At 36.5% G+C, this 13,016-nt stretch overlaps 1 protein-coding gene across 1 annotated transcript in view; it reads right to left on the bottom strand.

Moving 5' to 3' along the window:
* Positions 1 to 618: 618 nt before the first annotated feature.
* The window catches only part of LOC100378480 (TBC1 domain family member 22B-like), a 42,991-nt gene continuing 30,593 nt past the window's right edge, over positions 619 to 13,016 (bottom strand). Inside the window, exons 9-11 of the mRNA XM_085496710.1 lie at positions 8,141 to 8,268; positions 3,694 to 3,789; positions 619 to 3,323 (exon numbers count right to left, since the gene is read on the bottom strand). Coding sequence (XP_085352836.1) covers positions 3,186 to 3,323; positions 3,694 to 3,789; positions 8,141 to 8,268 — 362 coding nt within the window. The 3' untranslated portion in view covers positions 619 to 3,185. The remainder of the gene's footprint in view (positions 3,324 to 3,693; positions 3,790 to 8,140; positions 8,269 to 13,016) is intronic.

Genomic DNA, 13,016 nt, shown 5'->3' with positions numbered 1-13,016 from the left:
AACCAAAGAATATCAGTATGTTAACTGGTATTAACTTTTGGTGTTGATACATTTTGCCTGACAGCTAATTCATGTACAAAGAATAAAATAAGTTATACCGCAAATTTGATGTGTTTTAGAGGGATTTCTGTAGCCCCATCACTGTTTGGGTGCACAGCGTTGCCCAAATCCTTTATAGAAAAACACAAGCCAATGACCTGTAGATATTACGCCTGATGAGTGGATGGAAGTTTCGACCACAGTTTGCCATTCTGGCTACACAAATGTTTTATACTTACCGGGTAATGGTTACATTTATTTACTATTAACTTGTATGTTGCAAGAACAGCGTATTTCTAATTTAGTTTGAACTTGCATTTATAAATACAGTATATGTGTGGCCAAAACCTCTGTGCCAAATGGTGGCCAAAATTTACTACATTCAACTAATATGAGTAGATACATGTTGCATTCCACCATAAACTACCTACTTAGCTAATTCAGTAGCCACACATAATAAGGTATCTAAATTTGTTTCTAAAAGAAAGTGGGAAAGTTACAATTGCAGTATAGGCTTGATACTAATCATAGATAATATGAAACTTTAGTAGAATGATAAAAGCACATACAGCCATGACATGCATGCCTTTCTCCATTATACCGGTACATCGTGTTTATTCTGATAAACCAATATAAATCATGTCCAATCAAAGATTTCACCCACACATGGGTTAAAGCACCCTGATGACTGTGACCATTTGTACAAGTAAAATACTGTCTGTATACAACATTGTATGCAAACTACAGTGTCTATACAAATTATTAAGTAAATACATAAGATGAAGCTTTCAAACAAATATAGTGAAAATCAAGATTAATTCAAGTAGTTGTAGATCTTGCACCACTGTCTCCAGCATTAATATGTGTCATAACTGCATACTTAGTATACTGATATTATAATGGATGTACACCTACTAGAATTCTGGATAATGATAGTACAGCTAGTGCGAGCAAGCATACGTTTAGTACCTTGTCTTGTTTCTCTTAAACCATATATTCATTTGCATTCCAGAACATGAATGCTGCCTGCTAATAAACCCATCTTCCCACAGTCTACTAATGCTCTTTGTTTACAGCTGGCACCAAATGTCACCCACACTAATTCAATTTCTGAAAGCGCACATGAATAGCCCTCACTTCACCCATTGTACCCCGTAACTTGTGCACCAAAACATGGCTCAATTTCACCTATTGTCCCCCCCTAACTCATGCACTAACAACATTGCTCACTTTAGCACTAGTCAATTTCACTCATTGCTACTTCCCAACTCAAGCAACACTTTTCAATTTAACACTGCTCAACTCTAGCCATTGATGATCTATAATGGGTGTTTTAGTGGTGAAATGGAACATAATTTCAGATTAAAGACCAACAATTCTATCATTGTAATCCAACACAGAAGAATCATACTGACAAATAAATTCATGAATTGATAAAGAAAGCTAACATAATGTGTCTAGGAGGCAAGAATTAAAACATTTATATGAACAAAGTGATTCTGTAAATTAATGGCAAGGTTAAATTGAAATTCTATTTACAAGATAATATGTTACAAAGTACAATAGATAATTGTGTTTGTTGACATCACAAACATACAAACAACTTTAACTTACAATGGTCTCCGCAACTGACATATACAATACACTGTATATATTCTCCTTCCTTCCCAAAGGAAAATGTAATCTTTAAAAATGAGTTAGGGATATTAGAATAAATCTGCTAAGACCCAGTGAGTGCACTTGCGAGTAAGAATGATGCCACATATGGAAAATGACAGCAATATACAGCATTGGCTGCTAAGACACTGTTACAATTGAGTTGATAGTTCTCAAGACAGTACAAGTAGATATTGTATTTGTCTATTAGAAGCGCATATCCAATAGGAATGCATATAAATCAAAATTTGCATATGTTATACACAGAATTATTACTTATTTTGACTACAGAAATACCTGTAATTTACACATGTGCTACTAATAGAGCAAGTACGGTAGTGTATACATGAATGTAAATATGTACAAAATTACATATTTTTACAATTTATAAACATAGTTTCATACTTCAATTACAAACAGTAGATAAAACCATACAGAATAGTCTATGATCAAATAGGCATTAGGATGAATTGAGTCTTATTGGACATTGGTCAGAACTACATGTGTGAACATTCTACAGTTCTATTACATCATTCTGTTCTCCGATCAATCTTCATGTACGCTATGCACACTACGATTCAAATGCACATGGCTGTGAAGCTACTAATCTACATCATGGTTGTAGTTGAACTATGACCAAAGTCAGCTCAACTAGTTTGTATTCACTAGCTTGTCTGTAAATACATACCAACAGCTGGCTAAAAACTGATTGCTATGAAACATTCATGTTTTTGTAAGCTTCCTCCATGTTCATACATAGTTATGATAGTGTTATTTAAATATCAATGTGTTAATCATATGGATTGGTTGTGAATTACAGAGATTAGCAGCAAGTTGTTACCATAGCGACCTGTATATCACCAGCAGACCAGGAAAGTACATACATTTCACACCATCAGTAGCCCCAGTAATGCGGTGCTTCTAGAGACATATTCATTCATGTATGACCAAATATGCAGTACACATGCATTCCATCATCTTTCCATAATGTTGGACAAAACATGTAAACAAATTTGGAAAGATGACAAAAGTTTACTTAGGCATTCAAAGTGTTAAAATTTCATCTTAGTGGCCTGAAGTAGCAGTTGTGAATAAAAACACACAAAAAATGATTTTTGAGAAGATCTTCCCTCTGTATCAAGGAAGTACATACACATACTGGGAACTATCTTCAGCTGACTCAAAATGAAACATTTTGTCTAAATGTATGCTTCAGATTGAAGAAATATTCAAAATAAAAATGAGGCAGTGATAATATCCATTATTACAGGGATAACACAGTAGCCTTTCCTGTAGAAAATACATACTATACACACATAACTGAATGTTCTAATTCTCCAGTCAGTCACAGTCGAAGCCAACAGAATATCACCATTGGTTACACAACACATGTCATGATACTCTCTTTAAGAAAACTACTTATTTCAGGGCCTAGGCTATAAAAAATATACAATATTTGCAATGACTGTATAAGAGACGGTGGCATAGAGTTATTTCTTAATTAAGTTCAGGTGATTTGGAGCATCAGCAAACATAAATTTCCACCTGTATGCCTCGGCCACTAAGACTCCTATCTGTTCATTGTCCCAGTCTTTGGTTGGAAGATTCTGAAGAAATAATAAAATACTCTGTAGGGAAAAAGAGAAAAAAATATATTTCACTATGGAGAGTACCAGCACATGTTTCCACTAGTGGGATATAACAGGACTTTACAAACAGATTATTATACCTGTATTATGTTAATCTGATTGGGAATCTACTTTACTATAGGTGGAGTATCACATTTGTTGCACGCTGAGCATAATGGACAATGCAATCAAATAAGTGCTATTATATATTGTCATATCGGTTAAATTTCATAGATTTTATTGAAATCCATATAACAGAGCTGGCCAGATATCTCCATTCATCTTTATATATATCAACCTAAATTTGCCATATACTATCACCCCCGCCAAAAACAAACAAACAAATACTTCAACAAAGCTTGTTCCTTACATGGAAATCTCTGTTTCTACGTATCTTATCCGACCAATGAACTAGTAGTGATGCACATACATATAAATGAAAGTTTGCAAATCCATCACCTTCACTCTGTAAGAAACAAAATATGGTCATAAAGTCATTAATTTATGCAGTGATACTTTGATACTGTGGCAAATTATATAATATATTGTCAGATCAGTGACAAGTCACAAGTTGGATGGATAGTATTTATAATGTATTAACAGTAACAGCTACAGACACAGTTCCACATTTGCAATCTGTGCAGGTCTAATTAGAATGAATATTAAATATTGCTAAGCAATTATCATTGAAACCATAATAAGCCATAAGTGTGTTTCGATGTTGATAATTTCTATATATTTATTAATCTATGCGATTTGTTGGTGATCCGCTTCGCCAGGATTGCCCTTAAAATCACTATTGCGTGTATGTCTGTGTGTGTGATTTCCAGCGTTTTGACATATTAATTCTTCTGTGATTTTTTCGGCTTGGCCAATTTCGCTCAAACTTGGCAGGCAGGTCATACCTTCACCCAAGTTACCGGTAGTAAGTAAAATCTGAAAACAATTTCTGGCCCACCGTTTCTATGGTAACAGCCACAAAAATTAATTTTTTAATACATTTGCGCCAAATGCATCTCACCCTACATTTCTACAATTAAAAAGAACTGACATAGCTCATTCTACTCAGCTAGAGTGTGGGCATAAATTTACTGTTTTTATGTCTATTTTCATTACAGAGAAAATTGACCTGAAAGTTGGGGTAGTTTTTCACCAGCAACGGCTTTTAACTGCTCTGATTTTGTTTGGTTTGGCTAATTTTGTCCATACTTGACAGGCAGGTCGTATCGCCACTAATTGAAAAAAACTGTGTTGAGGGACAGTGGCGTGACATTGCAAAAAAGTTATGGATTCGCAAATATTTTATGAAGGCAAAACAATGTGCTTTAAACCACTCTCCCAGATACGGGTTGCTACAATATTGAAACATTGGTTTCATTGTCGACGACGCTATAGCCGAACGAGTGCAACACTTGCTTCGCGGCTCTCTATATACTGTAAGATTTGCTTTCAGGGCCACGACATATTTCAAAAAAAGAACTACCGTTAAAGTCCTATTATAAACCGCGGTTTATATTACAATGTATCAATTTAAAAATTGGGATCAAAAGCTCAAGTTCGGGGTGCGGTTTCTATTACGTACATATTGCAATCACTAAATGGGCGTGGTCATTTTTTGTCCACAACACATGCACAAAACAAACAATACACCGTACAATAACTTGAATAGGCGTCAGGGAAGAGTGAAAGGCCTTATTTTGGTTCTAAAATAGGCGTTACGAAATGTTGAAAAATTACAATCAAAAAAAAATTCTACATGATACAAAAAATACTCAGTATTTTTAATGTAATATGCATTTTTTTTTTTTAATTTTCTTGGTAACGAAAAGTATATTCTAACAAAAGTTTCAAATAAAAACACGAATGCACTGCTTAGTAGCAAATGATCACATAGCGGTAGCTCGATCCGGCCATGCTGCTGGTCTCAAGTGAATAACTTACTTGTTTTCGAAGTGTTGATATTGGTGATTACAATAACGCACGAAAAATAAATTCGTTGAATTGTTATAAAATGCAAGTAAAATTCAACTTAGTTTCCCCGTAAGCGAATGATTTCAGTCACATGTAAACAGCCGATACGATATCCGCCATGCTTTTGAATGCTCACGTGACGTATTATTGACCGGATAGGTCAAGTCGCTAATTAACCAATCAAAATGCTGGATGGTGCCCACGTGTCTAAATTACATAGCTCATTTAAATATGTTAATGACAGTTCAGCGACCTCATGGTGAACGCAACACGGAAGAGATTTACCGATAATGTAGTGCGATCTTTTGCCTTTGATTTCCATGGGAAAACGGCATGATTTTTTTTTTAAATCAAGAAATTATATGTTTTCGAAAGATAAATTATTCTTCAATGCTCAGTTTAACACTTTTACGGTGATAAAAGCTCATTGTCTAAAACTTACGAAACACAGACGTATTCAGAAAGAGTATTGACAGAGGTCGCCGCCAGAACAAAAGCAGTTTCATTGCCTGTCTGACATCTTATCACCGCTGAACAATAAATAGGTGTGAATAATTTTAGGCATGTTGTCGAAACAAAGAATAGGATTAGGAACAATGCCGTTTTGGAACAGCTGGTTGAAACAATGAAGACAGTCACGGTCTTGATGAATTGGGGGTGCGGTTAGTAATAGGTACTTTTCAAGTTTTCAATTTTTGTTAAGAACTCTTTAACCCCGAAGCTGGGAATTGGGGGTGCGGTTACTATTACGTATGCGGTTTATATTAGGACTTTAACGGTACCGTTTCTCCTTTAATATACATTTTTTTTTGGCCGAGTCTCGTGCCACGCCCGTGGCAGGAGACAATATGGCTACTGCCACGGGCGTGGCAGGAGACAATGTGGCTATTGCCACGTCCCGGAAGTAAACGTATCAACGTTCTATGTGTAGTTTCGGTCGTCATATACAGATTTTTCACTTGTTTTACCATCGGTGTTTGAATAAAATACTTTCACAGTGGTGTCGTTGTCAGAAATAATTTCAATTCGCGCATTTTATACGAAAATGCGAAGTCCAACCATTGACGGAAACTTTGTACGCCCTCCGGTGTTGGGAACTTGGAACACTACGTTTACCTAAAGCCAACCTCGGCGTTTATCAATCTAGTAAAACTCGCAAATTATGGCGTCGTTACCGTATTTTTAAAGTTTTAAATAAAATTAATATAGTACCAATAATATATTATTTCCTCTTTTTTACAGTCAGAGATATGGTTAATGTTAAATGTAACTGGGAATTACCAATATTCAATAATATGCAACAGGTGATACTTTGAATTATGACGACGAGGCCATCGACTGTACGAATGAAAACCCAAGTTATTTTATCTGAATAATAAAACAGGTTTTATAATTGAAAGTGAGTTTATAACAGAGAGCATGAACACACTTGTAGCACGACTAATATCAATAGTGTATTCATTGTCATTGCGACCTGTTGTTTTTTTTTAGAGAAAAAACCTTGCAACTTAGCATAGTAAATTTCCACAATATTTCCACATTTACTTTTACAACTGACTGTGTGGTACCTTCACACTATTTCGCTGTTATACAAGTCGTTAATCGACGCAATTACACAATTCAATGTCCCCGCCTAAATGGGAAAATTAAACCAGTGCATGTTAAATTACAAGGCTATGTAATGATTGCTCAATACATGTTCATGCAGGCACTACCTAGTCATTTCTGAAGTAATTTGATTTACTAGTTTCCAGAGAAACCAAGTAACGTATCTCCTGAAGAAAATTATTTTAATAGTGTATTTTCGTTATATAACGACGCCGTGATTTGCGAGTTTTATTAGATTGATAAACTCCAAGGTTGGCTTTAGGTAAACGTAGTGTTCCAAGTTCCCACGTCCCGGAAGTAAATGTACCGACGTTCTATGTGTAGTTTCGGCCGTCATATACAGATTTTTCACTTGTTTTACTAGATTGATAAACGCCGAGGTTGGCTTTAGGTAAACGTAGTGTTCCAAGTTCCCAACACCGGAGGGCGTACAAAGGTTCCGTCAATGGTTGGACTTCACAATTTCGTATAAAATGCACGAATTGAAATTATTTCTGACAACGACACCACTGTGAAAGTATTTTATTCAAACACCGATGGTAAAACAAGTGAAAAATCTGTATATGACGGCCGAAACTACACATAGAACGTCGGTACATTTACTTCCGGGACGTGGCAATAGCCACATTGTCTCCTGCCACGCCCGTGGCAGTAGCCATATTGTCTCCTGCCACGGGCGTGGCACGAGACACTCCGTTTTTTTTTACTCACTGGCTGTTATGTTTCTGATAACAAATCTTGAAAAAATAAATGTAACCACGTAAACAGTGGTGAACGCGCTGCTCTATTTATGTCACAGCTATTTCGCGTTCACTTCTTGTTTTACACAATTGACATTTATTTTTTAAATTTTGAATCAGAATCACAACAGACTGCAAGGAAGTAAACTGTTAATACAACGAACAAAAATAGGTTTTTGTTTTTTTATTTTATGATTACAGGTGTAGAAAAAACACCCCTGGGCGTTTGCTAGGATATGACCTCAACTCCTTTATTTTATCAAAAGTGGTGGCATGGGCTCTTAGCCGGATAAATACGGTATATACTTCACAGCGTCACTATCATATTGACCTGTGGTCATAAATCAGCAACAGATATTGGGCAATCTGCTATATTATAAATGATGAACTCAACCAAATAAAGTTGCCTTGCATGACATTGCTGTCACAGATCTACAAAATATCTGTGTGTCATAGAAGACTTACATGAAAGGAATTTATTACTAATTTATCACTTACCATATAAGTATCCCAGAGCCTGATTGTACATTTGAGAGGGATTTCCCTCATTATTAAGTTATTCATCCATCGAAATGAAAACTGTAAGTACTCAACATTGTGTTTCTCCAAATGAGAATGGAGTGGACCTGAAACAAATAATACAAAATAATCACTCACAGAAATATATTTATCATAGTATACAATGTAAAAGTGATTGATAAAGAGCCATTGCCTGAAATGTCAAGCTATTTTGAATACCTAATATTACCTACTATATATCACAATTACAGTATGTCTGGCATAGTGCAGAATCACAGTATGCCTGGCATAGTGCAGAATCACAGTATGCCTGGCATAGTGCAGAATCACAGTATGCCTGGCATAGTGCAGAATCACAGTATGTCTGGCATAGTGCAGAATCACAGTATGTCTGGCCACAGTCCCTCTATCACGGACTGTGGCCTGGCATAGTGCAGAATCACAGTATGTCTGGCATAGTGCAGAATCACAGTATGTCTGGCATAGTGCAGAATCACAGTATGCCTGGCATAGTGCAGAATCACAGTATGCCTGGCATAGTGCAGAATCACAGTATGTCTGGCATAGTGCAGAATCACAGTATGTCTGGCATAGTGCAGAATCACAGTATGCCTGGCATAGTGCAGAATCACAGTATGCCTGGCATAGTGCAGAATCACACTATGCCTGGCATAGTGCAGAATCACAGTATGCCTGGCATAGTGCAGAATCACAGTATGCCTGGCATAGTGCAGAATCACAGTATGCCGGGCATAGTGCAGAATCACAGTATGCCTGGCATAGTGCAGAATCACAGTATGCCTGGCATAGTGCAGAATCACAGTATGCCTGGCATAGTGCAGAATCACAGTATGCCTGGCATAGTGCAGAATCACAGTATGCCTGGCATAGTGCAGAATCACAGTATGCCTGGCATAGTGCAGAATCACAGTATGTCTGGCATAGTGCAGAATCACAGTATGCCGGGCATAGTGCAGAATCACAGTATGCCGGGCATAGTGCAGAATCACAGTATGCCTGGCATAGTGCAGAATCACAGTATGTCTGGCATAGTGCAGAATCACAGTATGTCTGGCATAGTGCAGAATCACAGTATGTCTGGCATAGTGCAGAATCACAGTATGTCTGGCATAGTGCAGAATCACAGTATGCTTGGCATAGTGCAGAATCACAGTATGCTTGGCATAGTGCAGAATCACAGTATGCCTGGCATAGTGCAGAATCACAGTATGTCTGGCCACAGGGACTGTGGTCTGGCATAGTGCAGAATCACAGTATGTCTGGCATAGTGCAGAATCACAGTATGTCTGGCATAGTGCAGAATCACAGTATGCCTGGCATAGTGCAGAATCACAGTATGCCTGGCATAGTGCAGAATCACAGAGTTATTGAGTATGTTTGTTAGAACTTAAAAGCCGACATTAATGTACCATGGGATGGGTGGAGCTTAGTATTCTAATTTGACTGATTATTCAACAACAACAACTGTCAATTGTTTCTTGTATGCAGATAGTTGACGTCTCTGCTAATCTCTTGTTTGTGTGTATCGTTACTGGACTGTGCTGTGTAAAGTAAAATAAATAATTAATTTCTGGTGACGTGGCAGTTTGTGCGATCCAAATTCAAGTTGGGTATATGCACAGTTTCTTCTAGAGTGATGTGGTCTATGCTGCAATGTACACTGAATATCTTCACAGACATAAACCATGTTGTGTAGAGTAAATAATAATTCTAAACCTGGTCTTTGAAAGATTAGTTATTTTCCATTCTGTATTGCAATGTTTCTTCAAGATTACTTTCTACCTCAACTAAGAGAACTGTAATAATTGAGATTACATGTATATTCAAGTAATATACATGTTGATTGTCCTGAATATTCAGACCGAGGTAAAATGAAACATGACCTCACAGGCAACAGCGACTTGAATCGATCACTGGGTCGTACTATTTTTTTTATCATACAGGAAATGGTTAATTTCAAGTCTCATATTCATGTGTTGCTACCATTGCCAATGATTTATTTCTTCTTACGACTACAGGTTACTAAAAAGAATCTAATCGGTCTAATTAAACAAGAATGCGTAAATGTGCATTTTTATCGGATATATCACAGACCCTCCACACCAACGGGACTGTGGATATTGGTGTTTTGAGCCAGGAATAAAATATTTGACCTAAAAATTCACAACATTGACATGCGTGCGTTGGTGTTCATTTTTTTATTTCATTCATAAAAATTGGGGACACAATCTTTCCTTGTTCATATAGCAAAATTTTACAGTGACAACTGCAACATTCTTCTGCTACTGGACGACCCGGATTATTTAGGTCATGGCGCAACTTAGGAAATTTCGTTTTAACCAGGACATGCATTTTGATGGAATTCAGCTTCCTGTCTACCTGTCTAAGTGCTATTGGCAATGAAACACACAAAGTTATTGCCAATGCAGTTACCAACGAAGATGATCTTGTTTTGCACCATCATGAAATGAACGACACGCTATAAATTGACTGTACAAATGTATTGGCCCAGTGACAATAACAATTCACAGAAACTTGTGTGTCAATGTGTACCTGAGATAAGAGAGGCAGGAAATCAGAATGATACATGCCACACTACTACTGAAAAGGCCATTAAAAAAAAGCAGGCCCGAAACACATTCATGGCAAAATTTGGCAGAGCAATTACACGACAACATGTCCATACTCATTTGGCATATGCAATACGAAATGGTACATGAATGTCATGTTTCACGCTTCATGTCAAATAAGATCGTGGATCATTATAAAAATAATCATCCTCGCTACAAGCCGGAAACAAAACATATTACCAATCAGCACGGCGGCAGCGAATCTCTTTCGCTCATTTATTCAGAATTCTGTTATTTAGAAAAATGCTAAATACTACGCCTCCGCCCTCGATACCAGCCATGTGGAAAGCTTCAACAAGTTGATTTCAACCACTGTCCGTGTTTTCAGACAGACAATTTATATTCTGCCTGGTTTTGACAACCTCCTGCTCCACACTGCAAAGAAGCTCGACTGAGTTTTCTTTCCTGTAATTCATTTCTTTGTAAACCGTAATATAAACAATGCACTATTGGCGTTTATTTAACCTCATATGCAAAGTACCTGGTAGGCATTTTGAAAACGAGGTGGGCGGAGCTTACTGTGCTGGCAAATTTGACACCAATGTTTTTGGCAAAAGTAAATGGTCCAGCTGTCGATTTCTATTTTTATTTACGCCTTCCCTGAACATTCATGGTGCCATTCACGTTTGAAAAATAGAAAATATCATGCAATGAATCACTGTTTCTCGTGTTTTTGTGGAGATTTTAGTCACTGTTGTTGTTGCTGTGGGTGAGGGCAATTTCATTTGAATAATAGACTCCGTCCACACCCATTTATATTCCATGTCTCCCTTTAAGACACCTGCCTCTAAAATACATGTTAAACAATGTATATGCGTTTTGATATACATTCAGAAGAAAATAAAAATAAAAACAAGCCATGCATGGCACAGTCCCCGTTAGTTATCAAATTTAAGATATATAGTTATGTTTATAGTAATATAGCTGGAATATAACCATGTCAGGAATATGATTTTTTTAACATTAAAATGATTGACATTTGTATCTGATCGTCAAACAAGTACTTGTCCATATTGAGAGATATTGCTCTGGAACAGCATTCAAAATCAGCCATTTTGAATACATGTATATATATATATATATATATATATATATATATATATATATATAACATGATGTATAATGAATATATAAAATTTGAATATATGGTAATCAGTCAAAGCATTTAAGAGTTACGGCTCTAGAACCCCAATCATTAAAACAAAATGGCCGCCAGTCAGCTATTTTGAATCCAATCTGAAAAATAAAATGACATGCATCAGGAACCTGTAATGTCTAACGTGTGTTATAAGTTTGAACAAAATCCATCCATAAATGCAAGAAATGTTTGATATTCGAGGATTTTTTCAGCACAAAAATAGCACACTTTGAAAAAGATCATCAAACCAATATATCCGTATATCTGTGACATGATGTATAATGAATATTAAAAATTTGAACATAATCAGACAAAATAAGTCAGACATATGCGTCTGGAAACCCATTCATTAAAACAAAATGGCCGCCAGACAGCCATTTTGCATCAGGAACCCGTAATGTCTAATGTATGTACCAAGTTTGAACGAAATCCATCCATAAATGCCAAAAATGCTTAATATTTGATGATTTTTTAGTACAAAAATGACAACCATTCGGCCATTTTGAATAGGATCGTCAAACTAATATATCTATGACATGATGTATAATGAATATTTATAATTTGAACATAATCAGTCAAAGCAAGCTGGAGTTATGGCAACATTGATTAATACAAAATGGCCGCCAGTCGGCCTTTTTTAAATGTTATCTGAAAAACAAAACTATTTGCATCAAGGTCCCATAATGTCTAATGTATATACCAAGTTTGAGCAAAATCCATCTGTAAACAGCCGAGAAATGGTTGCTTTTTATGATTTTTTAGCACAAAAATGGCCGCCATTCGGCCATCTTGAATCAGATTATGAAACAAATTGACGTGCATATGTATGATATCATGTATGATGTATGTGTGAAGTTTGATTGTGATTGGTCCAGGCATTTCTAAGATACGTACGCACGGAGGTCAAAACATAAGTCCCCGTTTTCGGACTGCATCCGTACGGGGACTAACAAGCGACCTGACGATTGAAATAGCTCTGCTGTCTTCATTATCATGGAACACGAATCAGTAAAGTGGCATTATGGTTGTAAAATTCATAGTCAGTCATTTAGAGAACATTGCACTT

Source organism: Saccoglossus kowalevskii, chromosome 3 (assembly GCF_978046115.1).
Source record: "Saccoglossus kowalevskii chromosome 3, keSacKowa6.1, whole genome shotgun sequence".
Taxonomy (NCBI): domain Eukaryota; kingdom Metazoa; phylum Hemichordata; class Enteropneusta; family Harrimaniidae; genus Saccoglossus; species Saccoglossus kowalevskii.
This window is presented reverse-complemented; position numbering and strand designations above follow the sequence as displayed.